This window comes from Saccharomycodes ludwigii, chromosome II (genome assembly GCF_020623625.1).
Source record: "Saccharomycodes ludwigii strain NBRC 1722 chromosome II, whole genome shotgun sequence".
In the NCBI taxonomy this organism is placed as follows: Eukaryota; Fungi; Ascomycota; class Saccharomycetes; order Saccharomycodales; family Saccharomycodaceae; genus Saccharomycodes; species Saccharomycodes ludwigii.
Window position 1 is genome coordinate 944,883 of NC_060201.1, and position 17,863 is coordinate 962,745.

General features: G+C 32.1%; 5 protein-coding genes across 5 annotated transcripts; 3 read left to right on the forward strand and 2 right to left on the reverse strand.

Annotated features, from left to right (window-relative positions):
- Positions 1–46: 46 nt before the first annotated feature.
- On the reverse strand, positions 47–9,070 carry CSF1 (Csf1p; the record flags this gene model as incomplete). Its single annotated transcript, XM_046080512.1, has 1 exon — positions 47–9,070. One exon carries the CDS (start codon positions 9,068–9,070, stop codon positions 47–49), a length of 9,024 nt encoding a protein of 3,007 aa, XP_045935845.1.
- A 571-nt stretch (positions 9,071–9,641) lies between these two features.
- Positions 9,642–11,399, forward strand: GAA1 (GPI-anchor transamidase subunit GAA1; the record flags this gene model as incomplete). Its single annotated transcript, XM_046080513.1, has 1 exon — positions 9,642–11,399. The coding sequence occupies one exon, from the start codon at positions 9,642–9,644 to the stop codon at positions 11,397–11,399; it is 1,758 nt and encodes a 585-aa protein (XP_045935846.1).
- Positions 11,400–11,749: 350 nt separating this feature from the next.
- Positions 11,750–13,237, forward strand: FOB1 (replication fork barrier binding protein FOB1; the record flags this gene model as incomplete). The annotated part of the gene is made up of 1 exon (XM_046080514.1): positions 11,750–13,237. One exon carries the CDS (start codon positions 11,750–11,752, stop codon positions 13,235–13,237), a length of 1,488 nt encoding a protein of 495 aa, XP_045935847.1.
- A 330-nt stretch (positions 13,238–13,567) lies between these two features.
- SCDLUD_001699 (uncharacterized protein) lies at positions 13,568–15,139 on the reverse strand (the record flags this gene model as incomplete). Its single annotated transcript, XM_046080515.1, has 1 exon — positions 13,568–15,139. The coding sequence occupies one exon, from the start codon at positions 15,137–15,139 to the stop codon at positions 13,568–13,570; it is 1,572 nt and encodes a 523-aa protein (XP_045935848.1).
- Positions 15,140–16,408: 1,269 nt separating this feature from the next.
- XDJ1 (Xdj1p) lies at positions 16,409–17,848 on the forward strand (the record flags this gene model as incomplete). Its single annotated transcript, XM_046080516.1, has 1 exon — positions 16,409–17,848. The coding sequence occupies one exon, from the start codon at positions 16,409–16,411 to the stop codon at positions 17,846–17,848; it is 1,440 nt and encodes a 479-aa protein (XP_045935849.1).
- Between the last annotated feature and the right edge of the window lie 15 nt (positions 17,849–17,863).

Genomic DNA, 17,863 nt, shown 5'->3' on the forward strand with positions numbered 1-17,863 from the left:
ATTATAAGACTTATATTCATGCAAACTTAAGACATTTAATATGCGATTATGCACTACCTAATATTCTCGCATATTCCTTTTCTGACTGCCTTATCAAATGCTGTAAAGGTACTAAAATAATTTGATGAACCATACCTGGAAAATTTTGTCGATTAACCCCAAACCATTCTATTGGAGGAGTAGCGCCTCCCAAATCTTTAATTTGAGGCGTTTCAATATGTGGTAAAACCAATGGTTCGTACACATACTTATCATCTAATTTAACCTCTTTTAATTTTTCATCAAAATTTTCGTCCTCAAAAAATGGAACTTCTTGCTTCTCGTTATCAGTATCATGATCTAATATTTTCTCTTCGCGTTCCTCTATCCTTTTCTCATCGTGTCTTAAACTTAAAGATCTGGCATGTGCAGTCCACAATTCACGTATAAAATTTATAGATCCCAAATTCCATCTTATACTAACTTTCCCACCAAAACTGCTACTATATATCAATTCTATGCGATTGGAGCCAAGATTTTGCCAAGTAGTCATCGATATAGTAATTGAGGGGAAAACAAAAATAGTGCCGCCAGAAGCTTTTCTAGCCTCCTTAATAAAGTTTTTGGCTGAAATATTGGCTATTTGTTCTTCAACAAACTTGTATTTCGTATCTGATAATTTTACAGACAAATTATGGGTATACAACTCCAATTCTGTTCTTATTCTTTCTTGACCATTAATAGAAACATGAGCCGATGTAACATCGTTATGGATTACCAAAACCATTGGATCGTACAACGTATTGGGGAAAACTTGAACATAAAATTCACCCAATCTTACGGATAAATCAGTACGCAATAAACTTAGATAATTGGCCAAGGTCTCATCCACATCTTCTTTCTTCCTATTTTTCGTATCAGAGTCTTTCAAAACTTCATCATATGATGTTCTATTATCTAAATGCAATCTGGATATAGTATCATAAATATTTAGTATATTAGAAGTGGCTAATACAGTTGTAAATAACTCAATTTTTTTACACTCCGCTGAAGCAACTAACAGATCTTGTAGAACATCAAACTCGTCATGTTCGTTGTATAAAGTCAAGGATAAATCATTGGCATTGGAAATTAAAAACATATGGTAGTCCAAAGACAATTTTCCTTCCAAAGTCTCTAGACCTATAGATAAATAAATTAAGGGATTTTTGTTGGAATCATTTTTGTTAACCGGCCATTTAATCTTAGAGTTCCAGACAAAATTTTGGATTATAAAAGATCCACCTAATCTACCATTCGCGCTAATTTTTACATCCTCAACAGTTAATAGCAAATACTGTCTCCAATCTATATAATGATGAACTGAAGCACTTAATCTGTTATTCAGAACGTTTAAAGAACATAAACTTGGTCCTAGCTCAACTCTACCTTGCATGTTATCTACAATAAAGATATGATTCCATGCAAATCCTGAAGTTGTTGAAACTTTTTTAATTTTTTCCTTAAAATTACTTGGAACAGCTTTAGTTGTTTCCTCCTTGGCACTTGTAATTTTGCTATGAGGCGTCCAAATATCTAAAAATAACTTTAAATCCTGGAACTGATTCAAGTCTAAATATATATAAACATCTTGAAATAAAGTTGTTGCAAAAGTTTCAAAAGTTGTTTCATGCGTCAAGATAAAAATCGTATCAAAATATGATAAATTGAAAGATGTACTCACCTCTCTGGAAAAAATGTGTTGTAATTCAGCGTGTATATTGATAAAATTCAAAGCTATACTGACGGAGTTCATAGGATCTAGTGAATTGGTAAAGGCCCTGACTTTAACACCATCAAACCCAAGAATGGCTTTAATTTTGGCTTTGGGCTCGCAACTAAATGATAAATTTTGACGTTTGATATTCAAGAAACAACTGACATCAAAGCCTTTTAGCAGTTTCTGATAATCAAATTCAGCACCCGATTTCTTAGTGGTGGTAGTTGTTGTCTCTCTTTTACCCGTGCTGACCATAGACATTAAGTTCCTTGCATCCATGAATATCCTATGTAACGAAAGTACAGAAGTGGGATATATAATGTTGTCCGAATTCCCAAAAGAAATAAACGATTTGATAATATGTGGTTGTTTAATATTTTCAAAGGAATGTAAATATTTAATTGCAACTTTCATTTTAGGACTATGTAAACTAATGGTAGGTTGAGATTCGGTTACAACACTGTTTACCGAGTATATGTCGCAAATGCTACCCTCATAATCCATCTTACAATGTATAGCCTGAATGTTGGTTAAAAATGTTAAGGTACCTTTAAATATTTCTTGTTCGCTATTTCCATCCCCCTCTTCTTTTTCTTCCTCACGCTTCCCCTTGGATAATCTAATATTTTCAGCCATAAATTGTTTCTCTGACCTTTGTACTTCTAACAACGATTTGACAAGTTTCTGAGCAGATTCCATGATTGATTCCACAATAACAGCACGCAATTGACTACCACTTATTTTCAAATGTAAATCATGCAGAGTACCCTGTTTTTTTATAAACCAATAGGAAACCTGCATATAAGGTAAAAAGCTTCTATTAAATGTATGAATATGCTCTTTAAGAAGATAAAAGGTTGAAGACGTGTTGCCCGTAGCAACCGAAAAATAGGTGTTTACCACAGTTAACTTCCCAAGCTTTTCTTCGTGAGCAGAAAACAATTTGTTATAGCCAAATACAACACCACTGTCCGCATCGTCATCTAACAACAGATCGACATTAACACCGTTGTATAGCCAACCAATGCAAAAATCGTAAGAAAGTACCTGGATTGATTTGAATCTTTCGCTTAACTCAATGGAGGCTAATGGGGATGAAGGCATATTATTGCTGGGCTTGGCTATGTTAAGTAGATCAAGCTGTTTGAAAGTTGTTGAGATCTGATCAACAAACCAGAGCGATCTAACAAAAGATTGTGGACATAAACACACTCTAAAATGGTTGCTTTCGACTTGAATTGTTCTTAATTGTTCAATGCTGTCTTGTCCTAATGAACATGAAAAGGAAAAATCTAAAATTTGAGACAATTTAGAAGATAATTCAGGATCTTTTAGTAATAGGCATATGCTTGGTGCTGAGAGATGTCCTAGTAATTCAGGAGTACACACGAAGGAATCGTCTGAAAATAAATAATTCCTAAGACCAGCAGTTATTGAGTTAAGTTCCAAGCATAGTTGGTATTCAACCTCATCTAATAATAGGCCAATATACTCAGCTTCAACAAATAAATTAAATAGCTTTTTATTATTGCCTTTTGCCGATTCTGGCTGCGTAGATTTAGACTCCCCGTCAATCACATTTTTTAATAGCTTGAAGCTTTTTAAGGCCACATTTTTATCATATAATAGACTGTGTAATACGTTATGAGGATCTGCAAAGGTTGCCTTGATAAATCCCAATGATAAAAATATATCAATAATTGTGCTGTTGGATTCTAATTTCTCATTAACAGAAAAGCGCAACTTAGATTGAGAATATAATAAATATGTTTGTCTAAATCTTTTAGACCTAATGTCATAATTATAACCATCTATTTCAACACCAAAAGATAATGAATTGAGATCATCTGAATTCAATTCCAAAGAGTCCACATGTTGATTGAACACAAAGGCAGTAAGTAATTGTACGCTAAAATCAAACTGTGACATGTTCAAATTTAATAATAATTTTTTCAGCGGTTTTTTAGATTGTTTTTTTGTGATATCCCTTGCTATAGTATCAGCCTTTTTAGATAATAAAGTGAAAATTGACATAATCTTTCTATACGTCAAAATATAAACTTGGGTTGATTCCATAGCCTTGAAAGAAACACCGTTAAATGAGGTAGTCAAAGAATGTGAAAAATTTGGGGAATTTTCAATTGAAGAATATTCAATACTAGCATTACTAATAAAATTCTCAAAGATCGTTCTATTTGTATCACGTAGCCAAAGTTCAGAATTGACAAAAGTGATGACGGTTGAAAAATGAGACAAATCTAATAGTGTACTGAGTGTATTGCCAAAAGATCTAAAAACTAAACTAACGCCCTCTAATTGAACAGACACGTCAATCTTATCAATTAGTGTAACAAGTTGATATGTACTGGATACTTTTGCAAGATCCTTTGAAGACGGTTGTTTCGTCCCCTCGGATAAAACTTTCAATTCTTTGCTAATCAAAAGCTTTAAATCAAAAGTGGGCAACCCTAGATTGCCCTTTATGTGTCTAATCTTTATTAAAAACGTGTTATCTGGTGAATAAATAAATCTGTCTGCAGGCTGCCAAAAACATAACTCAGTGTTTCTCAAAAGATCTGAAAAATTGATCTCTAACGATTTAATCAGTAAATTATCCTTCTCCGAGATTTTTTGCATGAACGATTCATAGTAAAACCTATCTAACTTAATCACTGCGGTGGTATGTATACACTCGTTCATGCAAAATTCAAAATTATGATCCAAAAACAATTTTTTAAAAATATATGTTTCCTTTATGCCATGATGCTCAATATTTTTCCAATTAGAAAAAACTTTTAAAAACATTTTGGAGGCCACATGTGGGTCGGTGTATTCACAAAAGTTTATGTAGTTACCTGTTATATCCTTCCAAGACTGAGGTAAATGTTTTAAAATATGGCGTATCCTAATTACCATCCTCCAACTAGGATTCTCTCTTACATGCGCCCTAGATAAACGAACAATGTTTGACAACCTTGTAATCACAGGTGGATCATAATTAATATTATATTTTTCGCTAGCAACCATGATTTGTAAAATCAATTCCCTTTTTATGCAAGCGTTTCGCTGGGAAACTTTATCCAATAGCTTCTTTTGTTGACTAAAATAATGGGTGCAGGATTTCCCGATAAGTATTATTTGTTCAATATCACTTGAATTCGAAAAAATATTAAAGCTTTTACAGTTGACATGGATCTTCCCCTCAGCAGTTTTCGTGTACATCACCTCACAGTCCTCGATAAATATACTGAATTTATTTTTCTCCAATTTCTTCATATCATTATTTTCAAAAGAAAACTTTGTAATTGGCACAAAGACTTTGCAGGTAAAATTTTCGTTATACTTGAGTCTCTTATGTTCCTCTACGTCATAAGTTTTCATGATGGAACATAAAAATGAAATGTTTTCCATTTCAAAATTAAATAAAGAATCAAAGCTTTTTTCCTCGTCACCTGGAAATTGATAAGCCATGCTGATTGATATTTTTGGTGTCACAAAGTTGGTTTCTTTTATAAAAGAATTCCCCAAAGTGCTTTTAGTTAAAGGCTTAACAATGTTGATTTCTATCATATCCGCCAAGTTGTTGAGATCTTCCAATGTGTAATTATCATACAAGCTGAATAAAAATGATAAAACTGAAATATTGAAATACAATTTAATCTCGCCAAAATTAAAAATAAACGTTTCTGCTTCATGTGTTTTATATTTTTCGTGATCTATATTATCTTGCATCATGTTATCATCCATATAAAATGAACCGTTCATATTATTATTTGCATCAGTGGAATTGTCTTCGAATAAAAGATCTCTGTATGATGGATAACGTTGTAAAAACTTATCAATGATGATGTCCACTGTCTCTGGTACAAAGGGTACGATCAACGAAGGTATAGACATACTTGGCGGAATACACCCCAATAACTCGTTATAAAAGTAACTTTCGCGCAACTCTCTAGGCATTAAAAACCAGCATCTGTGGAAGGCTGCATCATTCATCAAGATATGTTTCAATTGACTTCTTTGGTCACTTCTAGGATTTTTCTCTATGTTGAATTTAGTAAACCGTAAATGTGTACTAAAGGTTAAGGTATTCATATCAGACATAAAAACGGACAGGGAGATCTCAGGCATGACAACATCAAGCCTTGATGAATACTTGTCATTAGCCAAATCTATCGAAGATAAAGAAACATCTGAAAGTCTAAAGTCAATGCCAGCCTTTAAGTCTTTTTCCTCAATAACAATAGCCAAGCTTTCTAATTGAAGTGTAAGAGATGTCACGTCGTAAGTTTTGGCTATATCGTAAATCAAAGTGTTTTCCGAATCATGATAACTAAATCCGATTTTCGAGACCGCATTAATAAACGATTTAAAAAATTTGATATCTGAGCATAATTCTAAAACACCCAAACTGAAGTCCCATTTACAAAAATAAGTTGATTCTTCTGGCGGTAAACCAAATAGTCTATGAGCATGGAAACTGAATTCAGATAGCGTTCCGTCAATATCTGGTACAGTGCCGTTAAATTCTTTCACAATATCAAAAATACAACTACAGTCTCGTACTGTGCTTTTTTTAAAATAAACGGGCAACATATCGAATTGCAAATCCATGTAATAATTTAGATATCTCATATCTATCTCCAAAGAATTGAAATGCAACCCTAGTAAGGAATCATCTGTGAATAAATACTCTGGTATGGCGATGCAACCGTCTTTTACACAAAAGGTGATCCAGGCATCCATTTCGTTTGATTTTCTTTTTAAGCCTGATCTTTTCACAGCAAAATTTTCTATAAAATCTTCCAATTTTGAATCCCTATTTAAGTCAGTTGAAGAATTGTTACCTCCATTGAAATAAAATTTGTCATCATTATTGCTACATTTATTTCTTTCTGTTTCCTGAACTTGTTCCTTGAATTCTTCGGTTGTTTTAAAATGTGTAAACTTGCCAAAAATATTGGATTGCAAATTCATGAAATATCGAAATGCAAAACCGTAACAAATCAATGTCGTATTATCACTATCACACTCCATTACAATTTTATCAACATTCCCTATATCAATATTTAAAAAACTCTGATAATATCCATCCAGCCTAAAATGGCGCGATCTAGCAACTTCAGTGTCAGGCATAAAGGCCTTAATTGTGCTCCATGAAGGAGAACTTAGTGATAGACACCATAACGGTGTCCTCACCTTGAAATAAAAAATCTTATGTAATGCCGCAATATTGTCATTAGGAATATTTATATCAATAACCCCTGTCTCACCGCTAAACGTCAAATAACAATTTTCGTTAAAATCTACTGGGTTATTGATCAAATTAGCATCATTAACGTTCATATTGATCTTATATCCATCATTGAATTTCCAATAAAATACATGTTCATACGGCCTAAATAACTCATAGCTAACCTCTGTGTCAGTAGCAAAATCTTGTAGTAGGTCTGACAATAAGGTCACGTGATCTCTTAATAAAAACAAGTCCACATTGTTGGTGATTTGGTTAAATGTCCAAGTGTACTTGTTATTCCATTTTAGGGGCATACTGATATCTGCTGTTATGTTATGATAATCTGCTTTGAAAAAAATATCGTGGTTCACACTTGAAGAAAAAATTGGTTCTTTAAGTTCGATACTAAACGTATTAATAAATTCGTCCTCTGTTGGGCACAGAGCAAAATCAAAAAACAATGAGGAAGTGGAATTTAATTCAATGTCAATCCACCCAAACGGACGTAAAAGGTTTTTGGATTCAGCGTATTGTTTGATAAACTCATCATCTTTGCTAAATTCTCTCGTTGGTATTCTTAAAGTCGAAGTATCTGTTATTTCTATAAGAAGCTTAAAAGAGGTGTATATTCTTGTATCATTTGGCTTAAGCTTAGTAGCCGGTTTAGAATCCCTAGTAATAGAAGGTGCTAGCATTTTCTTAATGGGCATTAGCTGTCTGTGAGTCCAAGGTCCGTAATATATTTGTGCCCCACATAGCTCAATGTCTAGTCTTTGTTCGGGTGCAGTTCCACCATTACCCACAGCCGGACCAGGTATCTGGGCGCTGGTTGAAACCATTTCATTGTCAAAGGGAACCTTCCCTGGTATGTCATAGGAGTATGAGTAAGTCACTTGCTCACATTCTACAACTTTGGAGTGTTTTGAATATTCGTGTTGACGGCTTGCGAAAAACTGGACCTCGTTTTCCAAAAAATTATCCAAATCATCATCATCATTGGTATACATCGATAGCCCTTTCCAATGTTCTACAAATTGTCTTTGTTGAGCTCCAGGATTAATTTTTTTGTCTCCCCTACGATAATGATAGCTAAATTTGTTCCGATTGGCATGCGATCCCTCATGAGGTAAAGCGCTTAGCAAGACGTGTTTAAAGGTGTTCCATAATCTATTCTTCAGACCCTTTTTATTTGGAACTGAGGTGTATTGTTCATTTTCGTATAATGCATTTGGCTTCAAAGTTAACTTTGCTCTATTTTGAACGATGGTATATTTCATTTTGAATGGATCCAGAGGGTTTTCGCAATCAAATGCATCTATTATACCATTACAGCTATCCCAATATAAAACCAATACTGAAGGCGTATATATATTTCCAAAAACTAGGGAACCGGATTTTATATTAAATTCTATTGGAAGAAACTTCAATGAAAAATTGTTTGTATTATCAGAACTGTTAATGTTACTATCATTGTGAGTACCGCTATTGCTATTGCTACTATTACTGATGCTACTATTACTATTGCTAGAAGCATGGGTATCCTTTGAGTCATCTTTGTCATTTGTTTCGTTATTCATGTTTATTATATAGTCAATGTTGGGGAACAATTTCCGTAACTGTTCCTTTTCGTTTTCTGTCAAAGTATTTTTTATTATATTTTCATATGCACAGGTTCTGTTATAAACAAAAATTTCTAAACCTTCAATGTTTATAAAATACCTGGATAGAAGTTCTTTGTTTTTCAAGGGATTCTTATTTTTAATGAATATGCTCGGTCTCTTGGGCTGGAAAACCCAGTATCTCCAAGTTAAATCGCCTTTTAATATTGAAATTGTTAAATCCTTAGTGGTGATGGTTAAATTTTTAACAAATATCCTTCCACCCAAAAAAGATATACCAATGGACTGAATAGATATTTTAACTTTGAATATTTTCGACACTATCAAATCCAGTATTTTTGTAAAAATGTAGGCTATAGCCCTTCCAAAATAGAAAAAAGTAGATAATGATAAAACTACCATTAAAATCCAATCTAGAAGGAAAACCCAACTAAAATTGTATGTATTGGATGAACTTGTTATAGTTAGTGAAACCATCTTATATGTATGTTATATTTCCTTTATTTAACTGAGAATTAGCAAAAGGTTCATTCCAACTGAACTTAATGAAGTTTATTTAGTTATTTTTATTTTTAATCATATTTTTTTTCTTTTTACAGCAATGGGGAATATAAGTTAAATATAGGAGAGAAAATAAGCTGTTTTTGTTTTATTATTAAAAGAAAAAGAAAAAGAAAAAGAAAAAGAAAAAGAAAAAGAAAAAAAGTCCCTAAATTATCATTTTTTAAAGCATTGTCCGAAAGCACAGTATTCCGATTATATCCGAAAAGGGTATTTTTACAAATTATAATTATTATTATTATTGGTCTTTTTTTTTTTTCCAATATAAACTGGCCAAAAAGAAAGAAAATAACCAATCAATTTAACCATCTTTACTGTTTTTCATTCTAAAAAAAAGTAAAATTAAAAAAAAATAAAATCAGAAAACAGAAAACTTATATATACATACAGTCTGAATATTCATTCTCAAATAACTGAAAAAATCTAAACAAAAGTCATTGAAACGATAACTACAAAATTGTGAACTTTCTTTCCCTTCACTTAGAAAATGTCACTATTGGAAAAACTACATAGGCGAGCTGCCAATTCAGGTCTAATAACAAAAGCCATAACATCATTACCAAAACTATCAAAGCTCTTCACAATCGTTGGTATATTATGGCTATGTGTTTATTTACCAGCGGAAGGTAATTTTAGAAACACCTATTTTAGTGAAAATGCACTAATGCCAAACCAAGCTTATAGTTATTTTAGAGAAACCGAATGGAACATAGTAAGAGGATATAGATCTGAAATTACTAAAATAATTAATGATACAGATATAAGAAACACTGTTGTATCTGACTGGTTAAACGATATAGTTGGTGTTAAAACTGCAATTCATCACAATTCCCGTTATGGTGATACATTGTATGGTATATTAAACGCTCAACGAGGTGATGGTACTGAAGCAATGGTTTTAGCTGCTCCCTGGCAAAATTCGGAGGGAGATTTAAACACAAGTGGTGTTTCGGTAGCAATTGCTCTTTTAAGGTTTTTTTCAAGGTGGCCCGTTTGGTCCAAGAATATCATCTTAGTATTAAGTGATAATAGTAATGTTGCGTTGAGAAATTGGGTGGAAGCTTATCACACTTCGTTGGATCTAACTGGTGGCTCAATTGAAGCCAGCATTGTGTTAGATTATCCAGGTACTAGTGATTATATAGATTTCATAGAGCTTTATTATACTGGGCTAAATGGAGATTTACCTAACTTAGATTTAGTTAATGTTGCAGTTTCCGTTATTGAACACGAAGGTTTAAAAGTATCATTGAACGGTATCAAGAATTTCCAAGCAAGAGATTTCCAAGCAAGATTGGAAACCTTGTTATTAGGCGTCGAGAAGATGGCCTTGGCGGGGGTAGGAGAACCAATAATGGGGCATGAATGTTTTAGTGGTTGGAGAATACAATCAGTAACTGTAAAAGCTAAAGGTGATAAGGGGCCAGCGGACGTTACCACATTTGGTAGAATTGTTGAAGCCTCGTTCAGATCTGTTAATAACTTGCTAGAAAAATTTCATCAATCCTTTTTCTTCTATATATTATTGGCACCTAAATGGTTTATCTCGATTGCTAGTTACTTACCAGCTGCCATATTCATTTCAATTTCGTATGCATTAGCATCGTTGAATGCGATTGTGAATAATGAATTCTCGTCGCTACCAATGTCCTCGACCCATAACATCCAAGCTTTGTTATTATTGGGATGTTGTTTGATTTTTACATTTGTTCTAAGTAGGGGATTTTCTCTGGTTATATGTAATAGAGGTAATGAACATACATATAATGTTTTGATGACATCTGTATTACTAGGTTCTCAGTTATTTTTGTCAAATTTAAAGAGTCTAACCAAATTGATAATTAAGCCTGAATTGGGTTATAGATTAAAATGTTTTGCGTATCTATTTTTTAGTGTTGTATTGACTTCCTTATTGGTTTTGAATTTTTCGTTATCCTATGTTATTAGTATTTTAGCATTTCCCATGACTTTATTAGTTAGTTCAAATTCGATTTTAAAAAATAAAGTATTTTTGATTATATCCAATCCATTTATCTCTACTTTTATTGCTACCAGTTTAATAAAAAATACATTGCAATGGAATATTTTCTGTCAATTAGTAGAAGCATGGAAAGATCTAGGTTGTTTTACTTGGTTTGTTATTTGTATTGGTTGGTATACACCATGGTTAATGGTTGCGCTTTCTGATTGTAATGAAACACTTAATAAGATAGAACATAAAAGCAATATTAATAAACAAGAGTAAATTATATTTGGTGTGTGTGTGTGTATTGTTATTATATATATATATTATAATTACTATAGAATTAGTTTTTATTATTTTGATGCCTTGCTATAGTTCATTTTGAATTTCCTTTGGATTTTATAACTTTTGGAGCACAATTCGGAAAGAAAAAATAACAAAAATGAAAACAAAAAAGTTTTTTTTTTTTTTTTTTTTTTTTTTTTCGCAGTTTGTTTATCCTGCGTTTATATCATGTTGAATTATAATAAACAATTACAGCAAATTTGTAGAATATTCCTTTAAGCAGCAAATGTAAAGCTAAAATTAAATTAAAGTAAACTAAGTATCATATATATTGGATAAATCAAGATATGACAACTGCCTCGAGTGCTAATATTTCAGATAAAGTAATTTACAACAGACCCATCAAATATACTGACGATGATGGCAGTCTAGTACACGATTATAGAATACCCAGATTACCTACTAATTACAAAAAGGTTTATGATAACGAAGAAGATTTTATCAATAATTTAGGTTGCATTAAACTAGCAAAGGAACAAGATCTTGATTTAGCTATGATTACTCTGGGTGTTGCTGACACAATAAAATGTTTGGAATCCGTAAGGGGTAGGCCAACACAAACACAATATGATTTATTTTTGGATAACAATCTAACACCCGATACATTAGTTCATAATAGTGAAGGGGAAGTGACAAAAAAAAATAGTGGTATAAAACATTTAGTTTTAAAAAATAGGTATGAACTTAAAAGAATTGATGATGGATCTGCCGATGGGAAATTGGCATTAATTGAGACAAAAACTAACTTGGAATATTTACCGCCCAAGTATTTATTTGATGCCTTGATGCAATCACATCTGTTAAATCATCATTTGAGTGCAGACGGAATGTATCGTTATTTACGAAAATATTACAGCAATGCATCAAGAGATATATGCCGTCGTGCAAGAAACTTTTGTTCAAAATGTAATCCCAGCTTGAAGTTGGGCCCATTTAAAAGACCACGTTTTAAGGCTTCTTCCAATTTATTACCATTTGAAAGGATCCATATGGAAGTTTTTAAAATATTTAATGATAAAAAAAATAAACACGGTACTGTGGAAGACAAATACAAATATGTTTTATACTTTAGAGATTATCGGTCAAGGTACGTTTGGGTCTATCCTTTGGAAGATATTACGTTGGGAGAGATTTTGCAGCCATTGAAAAGTTTTCTGTTGATATCATGTTATAATGTACCTATTTACATTGAGAGTACCACCATTGAGTTTCAATTTTTGGAAGACCTGGTGAAACATACGTGCGAAATGTATGGATTAAAGGTTGGTTGTGGCGGTGGTGACTTAAAAAACTTCCATAAGTCCGGTATCAAAAAGTTTAAAGAATTATTAAAGGGTGAAAAAGAAGCATGTTTGAATGATTGGGGCCATATATTAATGCTAGTACACCAGTATAACATTAAATATTTAGAAACGGTTAACGGTAGTCCTAAGAAGGTATTGCTGGAGGTTTCCACTAAAAACAGCTCTGGATCTAGAAATGAGCAATATGATAATAAAAAGAAAAGAATTTTGGATGCATTGCCAGCAAATTGTATAGAGAAGTTCAGCGGCACTACAGGTATGTATTATAAAGAACCTGACGGGACTATGATTGCTTATGATGAAGAGGAAAACGATTTTGTAGGGGTTGGTGAATCCACTATGCTTTATTATAGCCCACCTGAACAGGATATCAATTCTGAAAGAACGGACGGAACTGCCAATGAAATTGTAAATTCTAATGATATTAATGATGATGAATCACAAGCCCCGTCAAAGAAAAAAAGAAGATGATGATGATGATGATGATGATGATTGAATTCGGATATGTCACTTTTTTTTTTTTTTTTTTTTTTTCCTGCATCTATAAATTGAAACTTTCTCGTATGTGTACAATCATTATTGTCATAATTATGTCATGATGTTTACCATTATAAAAGTTGTATAAAAGATAAATTAAAATAAATGTAAAAAAAAAAAAAAAAAAAATTGTAGTAATAGTTATAATATACATATACTAAAGTTAAAAAAGAAAAAGTAACGGTAAAGGAGACCAGTCCTCAATTATTCATCCTTTTTTTTTTTTTCTTTCTCTCTTTTATTTTATATAAATAAAATATCTGATCAATCTCTGTATTTGTTATAAAAATTTTTATGGAATGTTTCCCAGCTCTTAATCCATTCTGTACCTGGAGCTAAGAAAGTAGTTCTTAAGTGATAAGTGTTTGGGACTTGACCAAACCCACTACCAGGAACAGTACAAATACCGGTGTTTTCCAATAATTCTTTACAATAAAATTCATCTGGAGTCATGTTCAAATCATGTGCAGCCTTGATAGCTTTAGGTGGGATATCGATTTTAGGAAATAAATACATAGCACCCTCAGGTCTTTGACAACTAATCCCTTCTAAATTGTTAAAAGTTTCCCATAGTTTAGAACTACGAGTCTTCAAAGCATTGTATATATCAGCACGCTCTTTTTGATCATTTTCGTAGGATAAATCCCCCTTTTTGGGTGGAGAAACCATTAAATCAACCAAAGCTTGACCAGTAACAACAGGACATAATGAAATAGATGATAACTTCAAAAAAACTTGCTTAATCTCATCAGAAAAGCCAACTAACTCCATATATCCACCTCTTTGCCCACATTCACCAGAAACACCTTTGGAAGTAGAGTGCAATGAGGCCAATTGAACGTGGTCGTAAGCATTCTGTTTTGTCTTTTTTTGCAGTTGACGTAAGACTTGTTTCATTGAGTGGAACTTGCCAAAAAAGACATTTTCTTGGTAGACTTCATCACTAATAATCACCAACCCGTATTTAGCAGCCAATAAAATAATATTTTCCATAATTTCTGGCTTTAGAACAGCACCAGTTGGGTTACCTGGATTAATAACAACCAGGCAAGTTGGCTTAATACCCTTGTTGATAGAATCCAAAATAACGTTTTCTAATTCTTCAACATCCAAAGACCAACCATCTTCTTCGTTCAAATAATATGGCAAAGCGTGAGCGTTGTTCAAAGCTAATGTTGCAGTGTATAACGGATATTGTGGTATTGGGATCAAAACACCACTTTTATCGTTTTTGCAGAGTATATCTAGAATATAAGTAACAGCAGCTGAAGCACCACCAGTTAAAAATATATCATCAGCGTAGGCTTTTTCACCATCTCTCTTGGTAATAAATTCTGCAACAGTTTCACGGAAACCTTGTACACCTTGCGAACTAGAATAGGCACCCACACTCGAACCAACTTGCCTTAACAAGCTTTCGGCTCTTTCGATAGAATCTTGAGAAAAAACCTTCTTAACATATTCGGCTTTGGTTTTGATCAGTTCAGGGTATTGTAACAAGCTCAATACTTCTCTGTAAAAAGTCAACGGTTTTTGACCCAATTGTTGGGGATTACCTATATTGGCATTAATAATTTCCTTGAATGGTAATTTATTATCAGAACGAGATAATTCAGCCTTTAATTCTTCGGCTCTTTGAGGTATTGGGCCTCTAACAGCATACTTGGCTTTTAAAACATTTTCATTGACATCTTCTATGCATAATCTGGTGCCAATTGGGGCTTTAGTAGATAATCTTAAAGTAGTGGTAGAAGTTAATGATCTAGCCATGTTTAAGGATATTTGAGTTATAATTGATCTATTAGACCTTAATGTGGATAACATGTTGAAAGACATAGTGAAATAAATAATTAATAAAGAAAACTTTGGAACTTTTATCGAAAAGAAATAGCAATTAGCTAATATATATATATGTGTGTGTATAGGGGGGGAGATAACAATGAAAATAATTTATTCAGAGTAAAAAAAAAGAGATAGTATAAGTGTTTATAATTGTTCGTTAACTTTTTTTCTCAATATTATTGTTTTTCGGTAATTTTTTTTTGTTTTTTCCTCGTTTTTAATTTTTTTTAATTCTGTTTTATTTTTTTGAATGATCTTTCTGCGGTTATGACTCTTAGAATGAGTTTATGTCGAATAGTTTTTAATAATGAGCAATAAAATAACGGCACTTTCTGTAAATAGAACAAATAGGGAAGTTTTAATTAATTAATTATTTATTTATTTATTCGTTTTTTTTTTTTGTTTTTTTTCTTAGGAAAGGAGGTGATGTTTTTATTTTATATAATAATAATAATAATAATAATAATAATAATAATCGTGTATGTTCAACCCCAGTGTACAAATTAATGAAAATAACAACACCGGATTATTAAATCTTGAGTCAGTGACGTGTGATGAGATAGAATAGTTGATTCTTAGGGTAAAGTTTTATAATATGAATTTAAAAAGGAGAGTATATTACCTGTTGAGTATACAAATTGATACAAGTGTTAATAACTGTTTCCGGATAAAGGGAAGAAGAAAGTCGAAAAAAAAAAAAAAGAAAAATTAAATGGAATGGAATTTAAAAAATGGCAACGGTTATTTATATATATATTATAAACACAGTTTGAATTAAATGTTGATGTTATAAATTTGAATTTTTTTTTTGTGTTGGAAAAAATGGAAAAAAAAAAAAGGCAAGGCGGTAATTAAACAGCGTTTTTTGATAATTATACAAAATAAATCAACCGCGTTTGTGACAAATAGTAACAAATAATACCAAATTGGTAATTCAAACCTATCTAAATAGAAATTATTCGTTTTTTTTTGGGAATCATTTTTTAAGTCTATTCCGTTAAATAAATAAATAAGCAAATATCTTCGCACTTACTCGCTCTCGGTATTCAAACCCCGTCTCTTTCTTTCTTTCGTTTGATGGCAAATTTTCATCATAACAACAATCTTTTCTTTTCTTTTCTTTTCTTTCTCTTTTATCCCCCCCGCCATAAACTATTATAACCGCCCTCATTCTAAGACATTTTCTCATTAAAAAGAAAAAATTACTCTCATCCATATTTTTTTATATCTATCCAGTATATAGAAATAACACCAACGATAACAATGGCCTTTAATATGGAAAGAGAAGAAGATGAAGAAGATTATTATGCCATTTTAGAATGTTCTTCAGATGCTACTACCGAAGAAATTAAACGGAGTTATCGAAAATTGGCATTAAAATATCATCCCGATAAATGTACAGACGAATCATTAAGAATTAAGCATGAAACAATATTTAAAAAAATCTCAGAAGCGTACGAAGTTTTAAAAGATGATGATAAAAGGTATCAATATGACACTAGATCTAGTGCCAACGATTATTATAGTAACGGTGCTAATAGGGAATATCAATTTTTCAACGAAGATGATTTCATGAATTTTTTTACCATGAATAATAACCAGTTCCATCAAAGATCAATGAAAAAATATCCAATCAAAGCTGAAGACTTTGTGAAACCCCCACAAAAGAATAAGTCTTCCCCTGAAGTATATGAAAAATTGAAACTATCCACACAAACCTTATATCTAGGTAAAACTTTGAAATTTAGATTGAAGAGATATATAGTTTGTAAAAACTGTAAAGGGTATAAATTAACAACTAGGTTTGTGGAAAGTTTAATAAGGGCAAAGAAAGAGTATAAAAAATGTGTACATTGTAAAGGTGATGGTTGTACAATGAAAATCAATCAAAATAGCTTTCCTGCCTATACTTATCAAGAGCCTTGTTCCCATTGTTTAGGATTAGGTATTAGAATCCCAACTAAAGCTTGGTGCACAGATTGTTGTAAAGATAAAGTTGGATACATGCAAGAAGAAATGGATATTATTGTTCCTATTAAAAGAGGCATGAAAGCTGGCGACATCGTTAGGTTAAGTGGCAAAGCAGATGAATTAATAGATTGTGGCAAAACTGGTGATTTAATTTTTGAAATAAATGAGGATAACAGCAGTAGTGTTAAGGGCGCAAATATTATCACAAGAGTAAACAATAATCTGTATACTAGATGTAAGATATCCTTGGTGGAGGCATTATGTGGGTTAGAAAATAAATTTTTGATAGAAACTTTTGATGGTCGTATTTTGAAAATCAACACTAGAAAAGGGAAAGTTTTAAGACCTAATACATGCATTGTAATTAACGGAGAAGGTTGGCCCATTGATGATGGCCAAAATTTTGGTGATTTATATGTACAAATTGATGTAGAGTTTCCATCTGATTATTGGTTCAATGAAGTGGCTGAGATTCAAGCATTAAAAAGTATTTTGCCAAGCACTAAAGGTTTACCGGATAATCGTGACAGTGTTAAGAATATTAATTCGCAATTAGTAACCGATTACGAAATTATTGATAACTTTAGTCTAGATGAGGAAAAAGGAAAAGCTCAAAAAGAAGATCAAAAAAATGATTTTTTTGAACATAATAATAGTAACAATAATAATAATGGTTTTTTTTACACTGAAGATAATGAGGAACATGCAGGTAACACATGCACAACTCAGTAAAAGAAGTTCATTGTA